Raw genomic sequence first — 22691 nt, 5'->3', positions numbered from 1 at the left:
AGATGGATTAGGCCTGCTGTAAAAGTAAAAATTCGGACTGACTTTCTTAGAATTATGACAAAACATGAAAAACAAAAAGTTGTAATTCTGACCCTAATCCTTTTCCTTGACAACGATATTCATGTCGATGTCTGGAAGACCGAAGAACAAAATACAAACTGGTTTGCAGCTTCAGTTTTTTTTTTAAATGGTGGCTGACATAAAATGCCACGAAGAAAAAACCCCACAAGCAGTGAGTTTCTGGTGTATGCATTAATGTCCCTGTTACTTAATTTAGACCCGGGTCTCTGTTGTGGAAACGCAGTTCCTCCAAATGTTCCCGTTCCTTGGGGAACATTGCTGCCGTTGGAAATGTGGCTTCAGTCCCTGAAATAGCTCTTCCTGTAGTAGAGGTGTCATTATTGCCAATCAGCCCACAGATGCATTGGACATCATGTATGAAATTATGTATAGGCTGGAGAGCTGCAGCATCTCTCCAAGCTGCTTTAAATGCTAAAATAGAAGCGGGGATGTAAAGATCGCTTCATGCTTACGGCCGTCAACAGGAAGTAGCGCAGTGATAGATGTGTGTGTGCAAGAGAGAAAGAGATGGAGCAAGCATGATGGAGACACCCGGTCTGGAACATAGCTGCTGCTCACTTGGCTTGAGCACCGTCTCATACAGTATTTATATGTGTGGGCCCTGGTGTGATGTCAGATGCTTCACGCTGAGTTCAGAAGGAGGGAGGAAGGGAGGTTGTTTCAGACAGACATGCTGGCAGTCCCACATCAAGCTGCTGAGCGCAGATGATGATCGCCGTGTCTCTTGCCTTGACGCGTTTGTGTCATTTGTCTTCTGCAACTTTGTTATCGCCGCCAAGGAGGTTACGTTTTCACCCGTGACCATTTGTTGGTTTGTCTGCAGGATTACACAAAAACTACCAAGCGGTCTCTGTGCACAGAAAAGACCCCATTTACTTCCATCGCTACCATGATCACCAGTTACACCACAGTAGGCTGTTGCACTGGACATGTCCAACGCTTTAATCACACATTAAGGCGAACATGGTGGATTGGTTGGAGCGTGTGGCTTTGTTTAAAACTTGCCCTTGCGTGCTCGTATCGATCGTGCAGTGAGAGGTCCAGGGTCACGTGAAACACTCACAAGAGGTGGCCTCCACTGATTTTAACTGATTGGTGCTGTAATCATGTAGCAACACAGCACGACCATGTTACATGCCACACACACACACACACACACACACACACACACACACACACACACACACATAGTGAGGTCATTGTGTTGTTGTGTTGCCGCCTTTAAACCCCATGCTCGGCTTCACTTTAAATTCAGTGCCGTTCCCAATTTGAGGCCAGCGCAGCAGGACAGCAATCCTACACACACACACACACACACACACACACACACACACACACACACACACACACACAATCAAAGCAATCAATGAGTTTTTTTTTTCATGGCCAGACAGTTGAGAGTATGTAGGTCAGGCCCCTGACCTCAATCAATCTGCTCAAATGTTTCACTCCTGAAGACCAAACTGAAGGCAGGAAACCCTCCAAATATGACAGAAGAGTGGAGACAGAGTGCATGCTGACTTTTTGAATCCTTGTCAGCTGTAACTTAGATAATACATGTAAAGATCCCATGTAGTCTGGGTAAATAAATACACTTACAGCTCAATACGCTGGGCCTATCAATGCGTGAGGCTCCTTATGTCCACCCCGGAAACAGTTCATGTGCCTTGTCGAGTAATGGTTCAATCAACAGCAGAAGAATGAGATAAATACATGTAAGCCTTTACCTTGACCCGTTCATTGCTTCTTCCATGTTATTCTCAAACCACAGTCGAGCCAAGATTTCCTCTTTGGTTTGTTTGCTAGCAGATATGTTAGTGTTACCATGGAAACAGGACTCCAAGGCTCGGGGGTCTTTATTTTTGTGCAACAGTCTATCTGGAATTAAAAAAGACTGTCAGACTTTGTAGACCAGTTGAGCTCCACAGCGTGCATGTGTAGATGAACTGCAGGCACTGGTGTTCATGATGGTTTCATTTAGATATGTTTTTTAGAAAGTAAAGATTTCTGATATTTCAGCAAATTAGAGCAGTTTTCCTCTGTGATTCAAAAACTCTCGAATGCTCCAGTTAAAATCTGTATTTTGTTACAATGGAAAAAGTGCATTCTTCATCAGTCGGTCTGCAAAAAAATCTGCGCCTTTTGGCAGCTGTGCTTTTCTCCCTACGAAGCTGAAATCCGGCCCGAAGGTGAAGTGTGCATTTGCGTTCATGCCAATTTGCTAAAAGGGGGCAACGCAATTGGTGTGACCTATCAAAAAAATGATCTGGCTGTGGCCCATTGTAAAATGGCGACTCCATTTGATGTCGGAAGTCGGAATGTCCAAGTCCCCCGATCGACACTCGCAGCTGGAACGCTACTTGGAAAGCCAACAACCCCAACCTCAAAATCCAAGATCAGCAGCTGTGAAACGTGTGGAATATTTTGATTATAAACACTTCTTTCTTATTTGCATCTCATTAATAGATGAAGAGTAGATGAAGAGTTAAAGGATTGCTGGAGTCAGTTGGGATTCATCCTCTGGGGATTATGACTGTCACAAACTTTCATGGCAATCCATACAACGGCTGCTAAGACGTTTCTGTCTGAATCAAAGGCCGACTGTGCCATCGCTTGAACTATGCTGCAAGTGTGGCTAAAAATCTCTCAGCTCCAAAGATATCATTTGTGACCCATTGAGAGACTGCCAGAACAACTTAGTAACATGTCTGAGAAAATAATCCCTTGAATGTTTTTGAGGAACCTCTTTTGCATCTTGTTTTGCAGATAAACCTCATATCTGCTTTGCATGGAGGAACACTTCAGCAACCCCTTGATTCCTCCCTTCCATCTCCCTCATCCCTGCTGCGTCACGACAGCCCACTTGAGCATCCCTCGGTAACAACGGACCCCATTGTGGACGCTCTTAGACCTGACAGAAGAGACACGAGAGCTCCGCAATAACATGTTTATCACTCAATAACGCCGCACTCCAACTGTTAATGAAGCACGCACTGGGGGGGTGAACACAGGAAGCTGGGGCAAAAGGAGAAACATACACAGGAAGCAAGACGGGTGTGAGGAGGGGGAGGATGAGAGTGTGAGAGGAAGGTTGTTACATGGAGGAGGATGGGTGTGACTGGAGGAAAATTTCAAATGTCATCTCTCTTTACAGATACTGCCGTCCCCCTCGGCAGCACCAGATGTGTAAGGGGGGAAGATGTTATCACCTCGCTCTACAGGGAACTCCAAGTGTGGAATTATTTTAATGTAATAACTGTTTAATTACTATTATTTGGAATTATTGGCATGTACGTTTTTTTGTGGCAACACGATACAGTCCCAGTGAAAACTGGTAAAACCACTTAAGTTGGAGTCAGAACCAAAATATTTTAACATATACTGACCACAAACGTAATTACTTTTGGACTTTCTGACCCAAACTAAACATGAAAATAAAAAAATGTTAAATCTTATTTACCCCAGGCACTAACTTACAAATATTTACTGTTTTTCCCTTTAATAACTTAAAGGTTTAAAAGTGTTTTTTTGTTTTGTTTTTTGTTTTGCCCCAAACAGCCAAATTACCACACTACTCAGGTCAATTCCCACTGAACTCAGCACTCGCCAGAGACTGTGTTGAGACTGGTACAGTGGAGGTCACCTCTGCATATCGCTGCTGCAGTCAGATTGATAAACAGGAGTGAAGATAATTCCACTGTTTTAATCCCAAAAGTTTAAAAGTAATCTCTGAGCTCTCCTCCTCTCAATAACGGCTCTGGATCAGAGCAGAATCTGCTGTGACTGCAGGTGTTTATTCCTGCAGAAGTTTGTACCGGACTCTCTCTAGCCGGCTCTGTCCAGCTGCAGTGGTCATGCCTCTCACCGCAGAGAGGGCATACTGTGCATTCAAAGAAGAATATGGCAAATTGTGCAGAGAAGATCAGGGAACACGAGCACTTTCACAGTAGACAGACTCGACGATCCAACAACTATTATATTCTGCAATTTGTATTCCGTCCACAACTCTATATTTCTTCAGTCTATCTGTGTAATGATTGGACCCAGGCAGCATTCATGATTAGAGAGGGAATTATTCTCCGGGACTGCGGTGCCTGCACATCAATATTTGCTGATAGAGTTGTTGAAAGTTGTTGTCTATAAAAGAATGTCGTGAAAAATGTGTATTAGGACAAGAATGTTTTCTCAAGCGAGGCATAACTTTGGCAAAAGATACAGAATGGAAATGAGCTTTCTTTTGATTTGCAGAAAGAGGACTGTTGGATCAACTTTCCAGTCAGTTCTGCGCTGTGCGGATGTAATTTACTGACACGCTGCTGCCTCCACACTTAGATTGTGTTTACCACCACTGAGGTTTATCACTGGAGCTTCGACGCCCACCACTTTGTCCTCTATGATAAGATCGGTTGGTCCTCTCTGACTGAGAAGCGCAGTAAGTGTGGTATATCTATAAAGGTGATTGGAAATCTGCCGTCAGACACCACTTCTGTGCTGCTTTGGAAGCCCGGTCCACTTTTAACTCACTCTAGTGACCCCGCAGTGACTTCTCCTTGAAAGGCCTCGAGCCAGGACTGATCTTTACTGCAGCAGTTTCTTTTAAAGGGCATAAAACTGAAAACTATATCAGCGCTTGACACTGTGAAAGTGTTCTCAATAACTTGAGCACCACCCCCGTAACTGCTTTAAGTTAATTTGGTTGTTGATCTGTAGGGTTTTATTTCCCATGGTAACTATTTTACCTGATTTAGTTCTGTGAATGAAATATATAATTGTATTTTTCCACTGTGTAATCTCAGTGTCACTGAAAACTGAAAAAAGGATTCCTCAGAGAAGCTGAACTAAAAGGTTAAAAAGGAATCAAATAAATACGTAAGACAATGGATGACAGGAAGAAGCTGGAGTACAGCAAGCTCCATCCAAGCTCCACCCAGCCGGGTATCAAAGTCAGGACCCTCTTGCCGTGAGGTACCAATGCTAACCACTGAAGCACCATGCTGCCCTGATATAGTTCAGTTTGGACCAACAAACTTACATTGCCATTGAAAATAGGATGACCAGGTGTCCCACTTTATGTGCGACTGCACAGCTTTTGCATCCCTTGTCTCATGTCCCACATACTGAGATGATGTCCCACATTTATGTTTGGCTGTAGTTTTTCAAAAGTCAAGCCACTGCAGGACGGCACCGATGACACCATTTTTTTTAATAAGGTCTGTCTGGAAGGATGTGTTTTGTTCAATTTCAATCAAAGTGCACAAAGCAGAGTAGAAGTTCAGGTTAACCTGTGAAGCTTGGTAATCTACCTTGTACTTGTGCTCTTCGGTGGCGCCCTGCATGATATCTGCAAAGTACAACATGTGTTGGTGTGTGGACAAAACTAAGCTGTGTGTGTTTCGCAGCGCAGACAACGTTAGCGTCTATTCGGTGTTGTGTTTCTGGCCGACAGGTGAATCTACCTAACACTGCTGTGACCTGTGATGTGCTCTCCTGCAACTCCTGAGGAAAAAACGTGGCTTGTTACCTTCTTACATGTTCACTAGCCAGCTTTGTCAGCGCTGGGCTGGAAGCGTGCCGGGGGTCAATGTGAACCTGAAAGCTCGCTGAAAGATAGCTGGCTGCTTCAGCCCGGAAACGGTGTGAAGAGCTGTGAGGCCGAACCTTACATCTCATCCGCGGGGCAATAAAGCCAAGATGATCCAAAGGAGGGTAAAAGAGATAGATGGATCTGGGTGTTAATGAAGTCTGTCGCACGGCACAGTCATTTAATCCAGTGACGCGAAGAGATACTGATTAAGCGTGGTTTAACTTTGGGCGAGGGTTGAGGATTGCATCTTAATTCCCAGTATACAACTCTGTCTGTTTCTCTCGCCTCAGAGGAACAATGCAGAAGCGTAACAGCAAACAAAACAAACGCCTGGCAGGAAGGACTGGGGAGGGAGGAGGAGGAGGAGGGAGACGAGGGGTTGGGGAGTGACAAATTACCTCTCCTCACAATGCCCTGCGACAATAGCACTGCCTGGGAACAAATAATGAATAAATAAAGTTCTCCAAGATTGGATGAGGAGAGCAATTTGCGAAGCAGCGGCTTTTGTTGAGCGGGTGTGAGCGAGCGGCCTTCTCGCTCGTCTCTCCTCACATGGAACGACCACGAGTGGAACTGAGCGCATGAACAAAAAAAAAGACCACTCCATCCACGTTCCCTGTCCGAGAAGTGACATTGATCGGGCATAAACGAACACCTCGGTGTGAAATTGTCACCTGAAGTGACGTGGCCCTGCTGTGGCGACACGTAAGAGACACCTTTGTACATTCACACTACTTGACTGGGAGGTGGAAATCAGACGTATCACACCCTTTACTCTCAGAGGGCCCTGCTCACCACTTCCACTGCTCTCCACAGGTAATGACGTATCGGAGCTGAGGTGGGAGAAGAAAAAAAAGAAAAAAAGAAGAAAAGCAAGCACAGAGACGGAGCGTAATAGAGGTAACAGCGTGAGGTCAGAATGAATTTCATCAAAGAGATGGAGGGAGAGATCGAGGCATGAAAAAGGTGTGCTGATTGATGTTATAAGTGCACATGGGCAACTTTAAAGGCTTTGAAATTCCCTCTCTCCCTGTATGCTTTTTTTTTTCTTAAGTGTTTTTTTTCTTTTTTTCCCCCTTCAGGCTATTTTTCTCAGCTTTTCCCCAGCAACAACCTTATATAAGACTTGAAATGTAGGGTGTATGGACAGCCCTGCCCCCTGGCTCTGTGCTGAGACTCTCCTCCAACCCCACACTGCGAGGATGACTGATATAATCTGCCTTCTTGCATCACAACTCAACTGTACTACGAGCGTCCAGGCTGGTCCAGCCTGCGAAACGGCGTCCCTCGTTTACTCTGCAACCTGACACTGTGATGCAGAAAATGTAAGTTACCAGCTGCGAGGGGGGAACGAGGGGGATGTTGGCAGCACGAAAAAAGGAGGAAAATTAATGTCCCTAAAATGAAGGTGAATCAATATGGTCGCCCGAGGATGTGAAAAGGTGGAATGAGAATGAGAGCGGCAGAGGGAGGGGGGTTGAAACAGAGCTGGAGTAAGATTAATGGTTCTTTAAAAAAGAACAGTATTCATCAGGAGTCGGCTTCAGGTGCAGAACGGCGTCAGTGTGTGTGTGTGTGTGTGTGCGCGCGCACGTGTGTATCAGAAAGTACACTCTGCAGTACGTCTACGCTTTTTACGCTCTTTAACTTTCTAACTTTCCCTCATGAATCTTTCAATAAATGGCCGACCAACCATAATACTTATTACTTTGTATTACTTTGCAAGTGAGAGAGAGGCTCGATTTCTTCTCTTCACACAAATACACGCGCACACACACACACACACACACACACACAGGAACTGATCCAACAGCACCATCTACAGGTTTAAACTGTAGATGGTGAAAAAAAAATAATAAAAAATAGTGGTTTATATTAAGGAATGCATTAACTTGTGGCTTATTAGCATACATATTAGCAGCAAACTGGCTCTTTATCTAGGCTATCAACTACAGTTTTTCCCCAGTCACCTCCATGATATTGCATATTTATACAACCTAAGAAGGCTGTTTGTATATGAATCACAAACTTAAAGGATAAGTTTAACCCAACTTTCCATCTGCATGGGGCTGAGTAGATATTCTTTTAAATTTTTGGCTGAACTTATCCTTTAATTTGCTTTAGCCAGTGTTAGCTTTATAGGGTGGTATTCACCATAAATAACTCTCAATAAAAATGGTCTATTCTTACGTAACAGTACACATAACTGCAGGTATATAGTGTCCACAGAAGTCTAAAGCAAGTCTTTCTAGCTCAGAATATGTTCCTTATTTTAAAGCAAGTTCTTGCTCATAACTAATTCACTAGTAGTTTCAGTTGGGTTTTAAAGTGTCAAGCTTCTAGTGAATTAGAACAGCACTCAGCAGAGCGCATACCTCCACTGAGCCCTAACAGTATCAATAAAACATTTGAATGTGCCAGATCAACCTCTTTATCTGGATCGACACCGAAAGTTAATGGGGTCTATTCTGGGCTGAGACGCATCCTCCATCCATGTTTTGTGGAAATTCATTCAACAGTTTTTGTGCAATTCTGGTCACAAACCAACAAAATGACCAGACAAAGAAAAGGACACAGGTGAAAAACATAACCTTGGGGGAGGTAAGTGGTTCAAGAATATTTCCCCAAAAAAGTGCAGACTGTCAAAGAGGAAATGTTTATTCATGTCAAAAACCTTCTCAAACATATTCTGCCTCCGTGCGTACAAAATAATGCTGCTCAAAAAGTAATTGTTATTACAAAAATCATCTTCCCTACAGGCAACAAACGGAGCCAAATCTTCCCAATAAATAATCAGTATGAAGTTAAAGGAATACAAGAAATAGCCTCATGGCTGCATTCACACGCGCGCACACACACACACGTGTCTGTCCATCACTTGCACTTGTATATGAGCTGTTTCCGATGATAATGGATCCACGCAGGAGCAGCAACAAGCCCGGTCAGGTAACCAATCATAGCACCCAGGCTGCAGGAAACAGGCCAAACCTGCAGGAAAGAAGACGAGTCAGTCAGACAGCACCTGGCTGTGCAGTGATAGATCAAGGGGAGCTAAACGAATCAAAGTTTTTGTCACCTTCACTCACACTCACATGTCTCCACTTGCAATGTTCAGATAATATAAAGAGGATCTCCTACAGCAACAAGTACAGCAGCCGTGTCGGTTAGACTTATGTTCCAATTACCACCTTCTAACTCCAATTTGCATTTTCCCCCAGTCATCTTGCAGAGAACGGCCTTTGCAATTATAATTTTAATCTTTTCCTTTTTCCATTCCACAATATTGAATTCATTATATAAAAGAGAAAGATTGAATTTTACTGTGGTGAATTATAATTCCATACTTGTGGAGGTTGTGGTCAATACTGTTTAAAGAGGTACGAAAACAACTGGCTTCTTTTTAGCTGAGGAAACAGAAGAGAAACTGTTGAGACGATGGGAAAAAATATAGGCGAAAAATATTCCTGAATATTCTCTCTTGTCAAATCGTTTTATTTTAATGCCTTTAGAGCTCTGAAGAGGTCATATTATATACCAATTCACGAGCCAAACTCAAGTGTATTACATTAATGTGTTTTTTTCAGGCCATCCTCCGCAGAAAGATGAATAAATGAATGAATAAAAACATCTGTATAGATCACCTGTACAAGCAGCTAAGAACAACCCATATTTACATTTACTGTTAGCCCGAAACATAAAGTGTTCCTAGTAATTATAACAGTAGAAAAAAAAAAGGACGTCAGTACCAAATATCGTTACTCTCAACATGAAATCTCACAAACATTTATCTCCTAGTGAACAGGTCGGATCACTTAAGCTTGAAACAGTGATTTATTGTACAAGCTCACAGAAAAACGTAATCAGGGAGGCAAAAAAATGTCTTTCCAACGGTGTGTGAGAGGATTTTCAGAGTGTGCTGACCTGCCACGGCCTGTCCCAGTCCAGAGGTATAGGAAAGGCTCCAACCCAGGCTCCCACCACCGTGCAGGCCACCGTGATCTGCAGACAGGTGTCCCACACAGACATGGCTCTGGAGCCGGAGACAGAGGAAAATCAAGAGCTGTCCGTGTATTCATTGGACAAAAGCTTGCAAAACATATGACATATAGACAGGAAGAAGGTGAAAAAGACAAGTAGAATCAAGGCTCACCCATGCCGACTGAACACTCGTATCCAGGCCTGGACGTTGGGGCCGAGGACACAGAGACACCTCAGTGTGGTCAGAGAGGTCAGCAGCACGGCCAGGGAGAACGTCTCCAAAGCAGATCTGAAACACATGAGGAATTAAAGGCTCAGGGTGCAGTTATAGTGACACAAACATCTTGTATCATCAGAGACTGAATGAAAATCAGCTCATTCAATTTAAAAATTACACACTAATTGGCAAAATAATCTCAAAATGTATGTAGTTGGCTACTAATTACATCATTATTACACGTTTTCCAACTCTCTGCAAACCAACAAGAACCAACAAATCCTCTCTTGCTGTCCTGTGTATATATATATATATATATATATATATATATATATATATATATATATATAGATAGATATAGATATATATATATATATATATATATATATATATATATATATATATATATATATATATATTTTCACTTTGTGGTATATCTCTATATTATACATATATACATACATACATACATACAGGGACGCGACATGAGCACCACCGGCTACTCACTCAATCAGCGGAGCTCCGTAGAGAACCACCACAGTGTGGAAGAACAGGCATGACAGGAAGAAGTACAGACAGGAGCGAACCAACCTGGACAGCTGCAGAAAGGAACATGCGAAGAGAGTTAATGTACATAAATCATGTGATGTATACAAAAGTAAAGTCAAACTGTAAAGACTAGAGCTTTTGGTAATCAGGTCTGACATTTCTTGTGTTTATCAGGTTCATTTTCTGGTGAAATAGTTTTGTTTGGATGAGAGTATCTGGAGGCGCACGTTCACTCAGGTGCAGCAAATTCAAAGTCTTAACCACCATTTAATTCTATATCAGAAAAACAGACATTTGGCAAAACAATAAATTGAAATCTCAGCACTGATCAGGTTTATTTAAAGTGTTCGCACAGGACTTTAGTCGACTGGGGCCATTTTATCTGCTTACTTGCATATCACATTTGAAATTGCAAACAAATCATACATATTTTTTGAGACCATATTTGCAGCCACACTGCACAAGTCTCTCGGATTTCAAATGATCGGTCTCAGTATCTGCCCTGAAAAAGACATATCGATAAACCCCTGGTATCAAGCCACAACATCAAAATGCTACTTACACATTGATGCATCATTATTAACTGTCTAAGACTGTAATATGATAATATATAAGTCACTTAGGGGCATTTTACTGCAGACAGCAGTTTGAATTCGCATGTAGCTCTTGCTGCTAATACCTCTTCGGGCTCCTTTAATATTTAGCTGCAGTCTTTAGAGTATTTGTCAACATTCAACAGTTATTAGCCACAGTTAGCTCTCTGATGCTACATCAATATTCTCAATGAGTGGAGGTCAGCACCTTGTAGCCCAGTGTGTGCTTCTTGGTGGGCGGCGTGATGCCAAGCAGCCAGAAGACGGCGACACTGACCGCGGTGACCGCTGCGGACACCGAGTAGAGCCACAGCAGGTGGGTGCCGTACACCGAGAAGCCCGGCACCAGCACCGCAGGTAGGACGGTCGCCATGAACACCGAGGCGGCGATGATGGCGTGAGTGGACGCCATGGCTCTGATTTCATGGTCCCACATTATGAAAAATGCGCCTATCTACAACACGAGGCTAAGACGAAAGATAAAATAAAGTAGTTAAATGTGTTAATTTAATAACCGAGGCGCAGAGCAGGTTGAATCCATGGGTGAGCTTCGGTGACCTCTCTTCCGTAAACATGGAGCGACACCGACTTCCGGTTGGACTTCACAATAAAGGTCAAGTGATTCACCTTGAAAATGCAGCTGTGCTGAAACAAGAATACAAAAAGAGAATACAAGTTAATATAGATTATGGTATCTTAAATTTTGTTTTTAAGAGAGCTGATGTGATTGTTGTGGCATAATTATTTAATGTATTTGGTATTTTCCTATCAACAAAAGCAATTGTAACGTATCAGTATCATGGAGTTGGAAAATATTTATTGAAAAATAAAACAAAAAAGCTTTATGCCTTGGGAATGTTTTTGTGTAAACTGGACCTCTATTCTGAAGAAAGAATTCAAGGTCCGGCAAACAGGAAGTATTGTTTTGTAGGTGTGTGCTTTACAAATGTGACAGGTTTCCTCCAACCAATCGCAGAAGGCCGGTGGAGTTTTACCGGGACTTCCTGTGACGGACGTTAGTGACAGCCAATGAAATGTGAGCTTGTCACAGTTCTGACCAATCAATCTGTAGCATGGGAGCGAGAGGAAGATAGATGAAGTCACGACCGGAAGTTTACAAACAACAACTGAAGAAGCTAGGATATAGCAACGATTTTGCTTTATTTTGACAAACTGCCGAAAAGCTTTCGCCTAAACCAAGATGGTTTGTGAGAAGTGTAGGTATCACGCTGTTTTGATGCTCTCTATCCTCATACCTAACCCACTGTTTGCGCTGGAGAGTCTTCTAGAGCTAACGCTTTGTTATGCTAACTGCTGCCATTATTGACCTCAACGTTTTATTACGTTATTTGTTAAATTAATGTTATTTACTCAACAAATGTTGTTATTTATTGTTTCAGGCGAGAAGAAGCTTGGTAAAGTTATCACACCTGACACCTGGAAGGATGGAGCGCGGAATACAACAGGTGAACCAAGAAAAACAAATAAATTCAGTGTTAATATGTGTTTTTTGTGAATTACAGTGCGTACACCCAAGCTGAGCATTTTTCGTGGTATGTCGTGTGTGATTACTGAAGATCGGGTTTTATAATCGTAACATAAGCCGACAAACACACGATGACGTAGTGGCAAAAACTTTTGTTACGACCAGGGCCTAGGTAAACCCTGACGCAACATGAAAATGAGACCCGACCCCCCTTCTCATCTTCCAAGAACAGCCAGCAGAGAAGCATTTTTAAATGGTTTTATTCAAAATAGGAGCTGGCCCTTAAACTCTTGGCTTCAAGGCAGGAACCAATCAGCTCCCTGGACAAGCTGAGATCACTCAAACACACCTGCAGCCAGTCACACACAGGGTTACTGAAACAGAGACAACAGAAACATTCATGACCTCTAGGGTCAAAGGTACACCTTTGTATGCCAAGGACTCCTCATAATAAAAGTCAGGCTGTAAATGACTGAGAAACCCTCTTTAAGGGCCATACTGAATAAATGACAGGCATGTACACTAATCAGTGATATATTTAAGATAACAAATTGCCTGTCTCATAATCTTATGAATACTTGCACGTGCCCTCCAGGTTGTTGGCAAGTCCTGTTACCTTTGAAACCGCACTCGTTTTTTTATTGACTGACTTTGCTTGTTTGAGGGATACAAACAAACAGCTTCACGTGGTTTAATTATTTGTGAGTAGCCTGACAGTATAGTAGGCAGTCTTTCGAAACAGTCAGTCAGATCACCACCTTCAGTCTCAGTTTGCCACCACTATCCAGCAGCTTAACGTAAAAATCCTTTTTGTAATTCTGTTTTGTTTTTGTTTTTTTCAGTATGACTTACAAAAAGCATGTATACTTAGGTTTCTGTCAGATACCCTTAAAACTAATTTAATCTACTTCTACATCTTGGTGGCTTGATGTTTCTTGTTATATATGCACATTTAACTATTTGTCACTTATTAGGATGTTATGTTACTTTGATGACAATGTTTTTAACAGAGTTGTTTTCCCTCTTCTTTCATTCAGAGGGTGGTGGGCGTAAGTTGAATGAGAACAAGCTCCTGACCTCTAAGAAAGCCAGGTGAGTGGCTCACTACATGCCCTGAATCCAAATGTTCTTTGATTGTTTGTGAGGGAATATCCCAATCAGTGTCTCTTGTTCCACGTTCATGTATTCCCTTAAGCTGCCAGCATGTTTATTAAAGTTATGCTCAAGTTATGGATCTGTGATGTGTCCATCTCTTTCAGGTTTGACCCCTACAGCAAGACCGGCTTTGCCACCTGCAGGATCTGTAAGAGCTCAGTTCATCAGTCTGGATCACATTACTGTCAGGGCTGTGCATATAAGAAAGGTATTAACTCTCTCACGCTGCATTCCACACCGAGTTGAAATTCTGCTGAGTTTTATTCAGAGTGATTTACCTTTGGTCTTTCAATTTAAAATTAAAAGCACAAGCAAGCAATGGGACTAGTATCATTGTTTACATGTTATGTAACACAAGATTGTTCTTCTCTCTCGTCGGATGTTTTTTCATCTATTTTCTCTTTTTACTCTCCGTTTTCGTCTTTCCAGGAATCTGTGCGATGTGTGGAAAGAAGGTTTTGGACACCAAGAACTACAAACAGACATCAGTGTGACAGCGCGACGATCTGAGGGCAGTTCTGGGGGTGAACAACAGATGTGAAGATGAGACTAATGGTGCATGTCATCTTGTCATCTTTTCACATTTTCAGTATCTTTCCACATTGTCCTGTCATTGACAGCTTGAACTGTTAACTGGTAATTTTCCCACCTTTGTGAAAGCGAGAAATTCTGAGGTGGTTTTGCCCTCCTATTATACACCGTAATAACAAATAATGCTGCTGGAACAGTGGCCATAAACAGGGAAGCACTGTTGTCTCTAAACACACCACCTGTTATCACCTGTTTCACAGATTTTTTTGTATATTTTAAATTCAATGATTTGACTTGATTCTTTGCTTTTTAAACTTTGATTTCTGTATGTCTGTATGTATTTTTTGAGTGAATAAAGCATTCTATACAAGGACATTTGACAGGGTTATTTTGCACCTCTGCCTGAGGCTGTAAACGGTACAGTTTTAGCCTCTTACGCACAACATACCCATATTTGTCATGTATGCCTGTAATAATTGATTTACCCTTTCATAATCATATTTGAACACAGCATGGTACGCTCCTTCCTCCCCTCCCCTCCCCCACCTGCTGTAAGAGATGGAGGTTATAGTTCACAGGTTCACTGACGACAGGCTCCTCCTTTGATATTTAAAGGCCTTGCACTCCCTCAGGCCTTTTTACCACATGTGCACACACTTACGTCCCTTTATTGATTTGCTCTGTTGTACCACAGCATGAAACACAGCACCATTCTCCAGATTAGATGGGTAATGTACACAAGGTAATGTGTGGGTGAGGCGTTAAGTAGAGTAAGCTGCTCCTATAAGAGATGATGACAAAATGAAAAAACATTTGCGTCTACTTTGTTTGACAACTAGTTGTATAATTCTCTAGTTTGCTTGTTATGTCATTGCCCTTTTGCTCCTGAGTCTGTTGTGGTGCATTTAGGGACATCAGCATAATATCCCTGTTGAAATCTGTCTGACAGGGATGCAAAATGATATCAAGGCTCAATTTGATATCTGTGTCCCATGACCATACTACAAAGCAATAGTAAATACAGTACAATGTATATTTTCTATGGATTCACTGCCAGGAAATTTTGCATAGACATTAATGGTCACCAGGAGATGAAGCACTGTCTGTATGAAGAACGGTCAAAATGTCCAGATCTGAAGGGTGAAGCCTTAAAACTACATTATTTCTAACAGCCAGCAGGAGGCAGATTCGATGGTTTCAAAAAAAAGTCCAATTGTTTATTAGCTTATGAGAAAATGACCCTACTTCTCACTTGATTTATTACCTCAGTAAATAGTTTCCAATTGAGTTTATTGTCTGAATCACTAGTTTCAAGTGTCCTTCAAGACAACATGATGTTCATTTAGTCAATAATGGTTCCATTTATAGTAAAATATACAATAAAGCAGCATGTTGTTAAGGGCATGGCTGCCTTGTGATTAGGCTCTCAGTCAAATCCAATAAGGGTGTCCTCCCCAGCTCCACCCTCTTGTCTCAATTCGGTCACTTCTGGTTACAAAAGACCAAGATGGCGTTGGTGGCTATACCAAAATTCAAGGCTGTCATCAACAAATTGATTGGCGACTTCTCAGGGGGTTCACACTGAGGATGAAACCTGTTGAACCCCTGACTTTTCCTGTCATGTGAATTATATCTAAACATCTAATAATTGGATTGGATCAAAATTAGGTACAACGATTCATGTTCCCAGGATGTATTATATCGACATTCGGTGATCCCCTGATTGCTGTCATCAGGTTAAAGTTTCTGTTTCTCCAGCGCTTTTGTTTATCAAATACCTGCCAAGCTGATCTGATTCCCATTAGCTCGCACCCTATCTCAAGTGGGTCAAAGAGTGCGACAAAGGATTTAAATTCCCTTTTTTCAAATCTTAGGGCTTTAAAATACTCAGATTACATCGGACAAGCTGCAAGGAGCCATTTAGTTTGATTAAGGATGATTTTTTAATTTATTTTTTTACATTTTAAAAGAAGCCCACATCTACTTATGCTGTTTAGGAGAGCGGTGCAACGCTGTTTTGCCGTGAAGCTCCACCCGACTTTTCCATCAGCATGTGGTTGAGATTGAATTGTCATATTTGGTGAACTCATCCTTTAACATCAGCATTATTAACGTGTTTTCATTGCGTTGTCACTAAGCACAGCTGTGGAAACGTAGTCAGTGTCTTGTACAACATCATTAATAAATTAAACGCACCAAGACTTTACGTGAGCTGTTATCTCTGTTTCTGACACACACAAAGTAAAATTCACACGCGTCATAATGTTTCCATCATTTTATTAAAGCAGAGAATCTTCAAAATACATGCTACAGTCGTCATTTATGAAACCAAAACAATCTACTCATCACATCATTTAATTTAATCTTTGCACTATAGATTCATATACTTTGATTTGTACCTTAAAAATGTATGTATATTACAAAGATTTTTATAAATGTATTTAGAAATGACAAAGTTTGTTTAAATAATCAAAATCGGCAGATTCTAAATACGATAATAAAACAAGCAAGGGCGTACAGCTGTGCAAATGCTCCGATGAATTTCCCATTTTTTCTTAAAAAAAAGGAGAAAATCTTGTCACGTTACAACATTGCACTCAGGGTTCATACATCATAACAACAATATTGCCATGTAAGACTGTAAAATATCGACCAAAGGCACCAAGAAAGTGAGTCGCATATTTGCTGTTCTGCTCACAGTGATTTCATAAGATGGATTTCTGCAGCAGGACTTCAGCATGTTGAGGTGAAGCCCCAGAGTGGCTTGGAGCCTGCATCATACAGCACCTAGTGTTTTGTGTGTTTGCTTGAGATACAGAGCCACTGTTACTCTGGAGCTTTGTGTGTGTGTGCATGTGTGCGTGTGTGTGTGTGTGTGTGTGTGTGTGTGTGTGTGCTACAGTATACAGACACTCTGGAGTGAGTGGTGCATGACATTTCGTTAAACGCGCTTCGAAAGATTCAGGAACTCCTCACGAGTTTTGGGGTCCTCGAGGTAAACTCCCAACATGGTGCTCGTCACTGTGCGGCTGTTCATCTTCTGGACGCCACGCATGACCATACACATGTGCCTGCAAAACACACACACACACAGACATGAGGCTCAGATTTGCAGCTGGAGTGAATGACATGCTTTGGGAAGGTCTTTGACCTGAAGAACACGTGTGTTTAAAGGGGAACTTTACCAATCTAACATGTATGTGTAAAAAGTCAGTATCTTTTGGGACTGGTGACAAGATGGAAAATGACAAAAACACAGGAGTTTGGAGTTGGAAAGAAGTGAGCTAACCTGACCATTGTTGCCTTCTCTTTAGCTCTGATTGAGGCATTAGTCGCTACTTCTCTTTAACTTGCAAGTATTGGTGAAAAAGATTGTGAGCATCACAGGGGATATGTATGTAAGCCTGTGAGGTGTAAGGCAGCTTTAAATCATACAGATGATAACGATGATGACGATGCTGGTGGTGTGTGTGTGTGTGTGTGTAGGTGTGTGTACTCACGCTGCTTCAATAACCACAGCTACGCCCTTAGGCTGCAGGGCCTCCAATATTCCCATGGCGATCTGCTTGGTCAGACGCTCTTGGACTGAAGGAGACAAAGTACGACATGTGTGAATCCAGACTGCAGTCAAATGCACGTGCAGACTATGGAGGGAAAGTGCAAAGCCTGACAAGACTGAATCGTTTCTTTTGGACGCTTACCCTGAAGCCTCCGACTGTAGATCTCCACAATCCTGCAGAGACAAGAGCACAAGCAGAGCACATGATTCATCTTTTTTTGCGATCACAAGTTTTGCTTTTCAAGAAGATGTACAGTCTGACAGGCCGGCTAGCAATACACGTTCTCCAGAATATAACTCCAATGCATCTCTCTTTTTTTATTCACTCATCGATTTGAACTTTCATCATGTGGGCGATATAACGGGCAAACCGTTATATCGAGCTCTGTTCTACATTGTGAGTTGTATGAATGTAGGAAATCTGGCAAATTGTTATAATTTCGACACTTGACCAGCAAGTGAAAAGATGATATCTGGAGGGCCATCAGGTCAAATTTCGAGTTAAACCAACGTAGCTGATAGCTTATGAGCCAATGTTAGCACTCAACCGCTTCATAGTTAACATTAACCCATCCTGAGCGCACGATCTGTGATAAATCTGCTTCGGCATCCCATATTTTATGAATATTTCTATATACAGCGACAAGAAATTACCGGTCTGTTCTGTAGTATAAATTCAGCAGCAGTAGCAGCATTAGGACCCAGATCCTAATGATTAATCTGTCGTTAAACACAAACTGGCATCAGTCCGTGACCCCTGGCCTCTTCCCTGGACATCCAAACTGTACACGACCCTTCATCTGTGAATGATTCACCCTACGGAACTCTCTGAATCTGTCGTGCAAGATTCGACAACAGCAAGTCCGTCTAAAAAGAAAACCCTGGCGACACTGTTACTGTTATTCTGGGGGGGTTTTGTGCTCAAAGATGGTGTGATATTTTAGGAAAAGGGACAGAAGGAGACAGACAGACAGACAGAGAGGCTGTGATAATAACTGCGGATTCCCACAGGTCCGAAGGGATTTTCTCATGGCTCGAGGGCGGATAGAGTTTAGATTTGTGTCTGTGAGTGTGCTTGATGAGGGGACCAGATGATGGCCGCTGGGCTTAGACTTAAGCCTCCAGGTCAATGCACTGAGATAACAGAAGAACGCAGCCACCCGGCACTAACACCAGAAGCATACAGCCAGAGTGGCAGCAAGAGGGTTTGATGTGAGTGTGTGTATCTGAGTGTGTGTGTGTGTGTGTGTGTGTGAGTGTGTGTTACCTTGCCAGCTTGCTCAGTCCCACCACTTTTTTGTTGGGAATATATCCGATGTGAACCTGGAGAGACAGAGCACTCAGTCAGAGCAGAGGTCAGATAATCGGAGCAAAGGATTGTAAATATTAGCAATTCAAATGCTTAGAGAGAAACACACACTTCAGCTGACATGCTGAAACACAGGACAGCGACTTATACATGCACAAACCCAGTGTTTCGGGTCATTTTGGGGGATTTTTAAGATCGATTTCATACTCGCATGAACCCAGAAACTCTCCACATGCACTGACATTAAAGCTCCTGGTTGATGCAGGTGGACCTCATGATGATATTTGTGATATTTGTATGCTGCATCGTGATACAAAATATAACTCTCCCTCAAAGCGCTGAATAAAGACTGTGACAAAAATCAAAAATCACAATATTTTTGCTGCAATCTTGCAGGAATGACAACTGGTACTTTTACAAAAATTACCCCAGTGACATTTTTGATAAATATATATAATGAGTTAGTGAGAACTGTAGAACTGCTCAGAAAATGAGCTCCAGCCTTTAAAAACAGGAAAACTCTACTCTAAAGCCGTATCATGATATTCAAAGACAGATATTGAGTCTCAGATCACGGCTTACCTTGCCAAAAAAGGGCACCAGGTGATGTTCACACAGCGAAAACATGTCGATGTCCTTCACAATCACCATCTCATCGTGGTCTTCATCAAATATGGCATTGTTCAGGATGTCTGCGGGCACAAACACACATAAACAAAGAAACTTCAAAGATCAAGTATGATGTCTTCAAATGTACGAAACAGATAGGAATGTAAAATACAGTACGATCCTGGGACAACAAGATATCTTCAAGGTTGTAAAGCTGGAGCTGCTCAACTTTTGATAGGATTGCCGATGAAACAACTTAAAGGAACAGTTCATCCCGATGGAAAATCATTGATCGGGACCTGTTTCTTAAAATGTCTCCAACCCTCTGGAAGCTCAGAGATCCCAGACTGATTTGTAAAGACGTTACTTACAGCTCATGCAGCCACTTCAGACGGGGTTCACACTTTTAGCTCAGCAACTACAGTGAAGACTTTGACGTTGAGAAGTGTGTGAATAACATCTCTTCAAATAGATTAGGGATCTTGATGCTACTGAATTATGCTTTCACGAGCTGTACGGACCCATGATCTGTTTTTCTGTTGCTGCAGTGCTCCAGAAATGTTTTGTGGACTATACGAAACGTCACCTGACTTCCCATCAGCATTGAGGGTGAGCAGATAGTAATTTGATTCTGTCATTTTGTTTGGGTGAACTTATCCTTTAAAGATGTCAATTTCTCAAGGTTCTCAGTCATCATCATCATGGTAATTCTCGGTGCTGTATCGAAGGCGGCTGGACTTGTGTCAGTGTCACCTCTCATCCAAGAGGCCCACGATACAGCACTGACAATCTCTTTTAAAGGAGTCAAAAATCACACAAAATCCAAATTGTTGCTACTTTATAGACCAACTGATGGATTTACTGACTAAGTGCTGCCTCTCTTAACTCATCTTCATCTTTTATAGCTGCTGTAATCAACCACACATGCAACGAATAATATGTAAGTACGGAAAAGATGATTTTTTTTTTATCAGTTATACAATTAAACTTTAAAAAAGACAAATTTCAGTCCCCCAAACTATCAAAGGTGACTGAACATCCCTTCAAAACATGAAACCCAACTTGACCTCATCACATAAAGGACACAGGAGTATCTCCCACTGAAGAGGACACCTGTCACTCACCCTCCACGGTCTCGTGGTAGCCCTTGGTGAGGAACTGCATGGCCTTGGCTGCGCGCAGCGGCGTGCGCAGCAGCCCCTGCCGGTCCGTGTCCTCCCCGAGCTCGCTGAGGATGCTGGTGTAGGCGGCCGCGAGCGCAGGTAAGCGGGACTCGTCCTCGGCTTCCTTGCGGGACGTCTCGTTCTGGCGGTGCGCGGCCGACTTCATGCTGTCAATGATGAGCTCGCCGAAGCCCTCGCTGATCTTTCCGTTGCAGTGGCCGTTCATGTCGGAGCGCTTTTTGGCTAGTTGGGACTCTGGAGGAAGGAGGAGACGAGACGAGGAGGTCCTGGAGTTCAGTGAGCCGGCAGGTTTCGGAGTCTTCTGCTGTGTCCGGCGCTCAGCGCGTTTATAAAGCCTGTGCGCATCAGGCTCCCATTCGTCAAGGTGCAGCCCTACGTCACACGGGATTTCGTCAGCAGGTTTAAATGTCATCAGAGAATAGACCCCCCCCCCATCATCATCATCATCATCATCATCATCATCCTTCTTCATCTTCTTCCTCAGCAAGGTGGAACATTACTGAATTTTCAGCACCCCATCTCATGACAGATCATCCTCTCCACTCATGAGCTCTGATGTCACTTCACAAGCAGCACACCAGCTCATGACTTCTCGGGCAGCTCAGACAGTTCTGCATATTAAGGCGATTTTAAGTTGAACTTTCTGAAATCCTGCAGCTCTGTAAGATGTGGCCCCAGGAGCAGGGCCGTGCAGAGACCTGTAGACGGGCATCGGCATTTAGTTTGTTTGATTCTAAGGAGATGAATTGCCAGACTTTTGTAAACACAAAGTTGTGAAACGTAGTTGGTTCCAACTACTTTTTATTTTGTTTCAATCTCCTCACCTTCTGAGTGTGTATGAAAGTGTAAATTGAACGATCCATGACTCAATTCACCGACAGGATATCTGATACAAATAACTAATGTAAGAGAAAAAGTGAATTAAGGAGAGCAACTGTGAGGACTGTCTTCAATCAGGTTGAATTGTAATAATTTGGTGATCCCTTTACTTTTCATCATGAAATCACAAAATATTGATTTGCCAAAAACGGTGGGGTTTTATTAAAAAAAAAGCAAAACTAATAATATTCCCGTCACTCTGAGCTGTTCTTTATTGCTTAGTGCTCATTAGAAAATGGGGCAGTTTTAAATGCTTAATTCGAGATATCGACCTTTAACATGTTAAAGGTCTGCTGCTGCTCCAACACCGTGGCTGTGCTCGCCGCATGTAAAAACCAGTTGAAAAACTCAAATTCAACTGACCTTTCCAGAAACAACGATTAAAGTTTCTTTCAATATTACACAAAGATCACTTTCTTCGAATCAGATGGAACAAAACTCTTTAATTTGCCGATTACTGATTGATATGATACCCAGTAGCTGATCATTAGTTTGAGTAACAACATGTCCTGCGAGAATAATTAACAGCATCACGATGTAGTCATCCAGAGATAAACCATAGTCTCATGTAATCCCTTACACGGACAGCTAGAAGTTGACAATGGAACAAAAAAGTGTGAATACGGAGACTGAAGATGATGACATTAGTCGCACCTGTTTCTTGGAACATGAATGACTGTGTTTCTTAGGAGCCGACCTGTCACATAAGTCTCACATGCAAGCATGTAATTACCTTTGCATTTTACCCTTAGTCTTGTGTCTACTAGGACTATCCCCTTAAGGAGGGAGGACATGAGCTGTGAAACACAGAACAGATTTATTTAAAGCTAACAATATGCCGTCTAACTTTTAAAATGTCAACATACCAAACAATATGAGGTTGTCAAAGCATAGGTTAACTGCTTTGAAAGGAGATTACAATAAAACACAACAACAACAACAACAACAAAAAAAAACAACAAAACCCCCACAAGAAT

General features: G+C 42.3%; 3 protein-coding genes across 3 annotated transcripts; 1 reads left to right on the top strand and 2 right to left on the bottom strand.

Moving 5' to 3' along the window:
- Positions 1–8298: 8298 nt before the first annotated feature.
- Positions 8299–11605, bottom strand: pigf (phosphatidylinositol glycan anchor biosynthesis, class F). Its single transcript, XM_037082289.1, has 5 exons — positions 11211–11605; positions 10368–10459; positions 9816–9932; positions 9587–9695; positions 8299–8653 (listed from the first exon to the last, which is right to left on the bottom strand). The coding sequence occupies exons 1-5, from the start codon at positions 11436–11438 to the stop codon at positions 8540–8542; spliced, it is 660 nt and encodes a 219-aa protein (XP_036938184.1). The 5' UTR covers positions 11439–11605; the 3' UTR covers positions 8299–8539.
- Positions 11606–12058: 453 nt separating this feature from the next.
- Positions 12059–14547, top strand: cript (cysteine-rich PDZ-binding protein). Its single transcript, XM_037082290.1, has 5 exons — positions 12059–12219; positions 12403–12468; positions 13526–13580; positions 13748–13851; positions 14073–14547. The coding sequence occupies exons 1-5, from the start codon at positions 12204–12206 to the stop codon at positions 14135–14137; spliced, it is 306 nt and encodes a 101-aa protein (XP_036938185.1). The 5' UTR covers positions 12059–12203; the 3' UTR covers positions 14138–14547.
- A 1919-nt stretch (positions 14548–16466) lies between these two features.
- On the bottom strand, positions 16467–21129 carry gch2 (GTP cyclohydrolase 2). The gene is made up of 6 exons (XM_037081718.1): positions 20776–21129; positions 19625–19734; positions 19001–19056; positions 17876–17907; positions 17675–17759; positions 16467–17245 (listed from the first exon to the last, which is right to left on the bottom strand). The coding sequence occupies exons 1-6, from the start codon at positions 21038–21040 to the stop codon at positions 17116–17118; spliced, it is 678 nt and encodes a 225-aa protein (XP_036937613.1). The 5' UTR covers positions 21041–21129; the 3' UTR covers positions 16467–17115.
- Positions 21130–22691: the final 1562 nt, after the last annotated feature.

The sequence above is a fragment of the Acanthopagrus latus genome, chromosome 20 (assembly GCF_904848185.1).
Source record: "Acanthopagrus latus isolate v.2019 chromosome 20, fAcaLat1.1, whole genome shotgun sequence".
In the NCBI taxonomy this organism is placed as follows: domain Eukaryota; kingdom Metazoa; phylum Chordata; class Actinopteri; order Spariformes; family Sparidae; genus Acanthopagrus; species Acanthopagrus latus.
The sequence above is the reverse complement of the archived record's forward strand: the minus strand, read 5'-3'. Positions and strand labels throughout refer to the sequence as shown.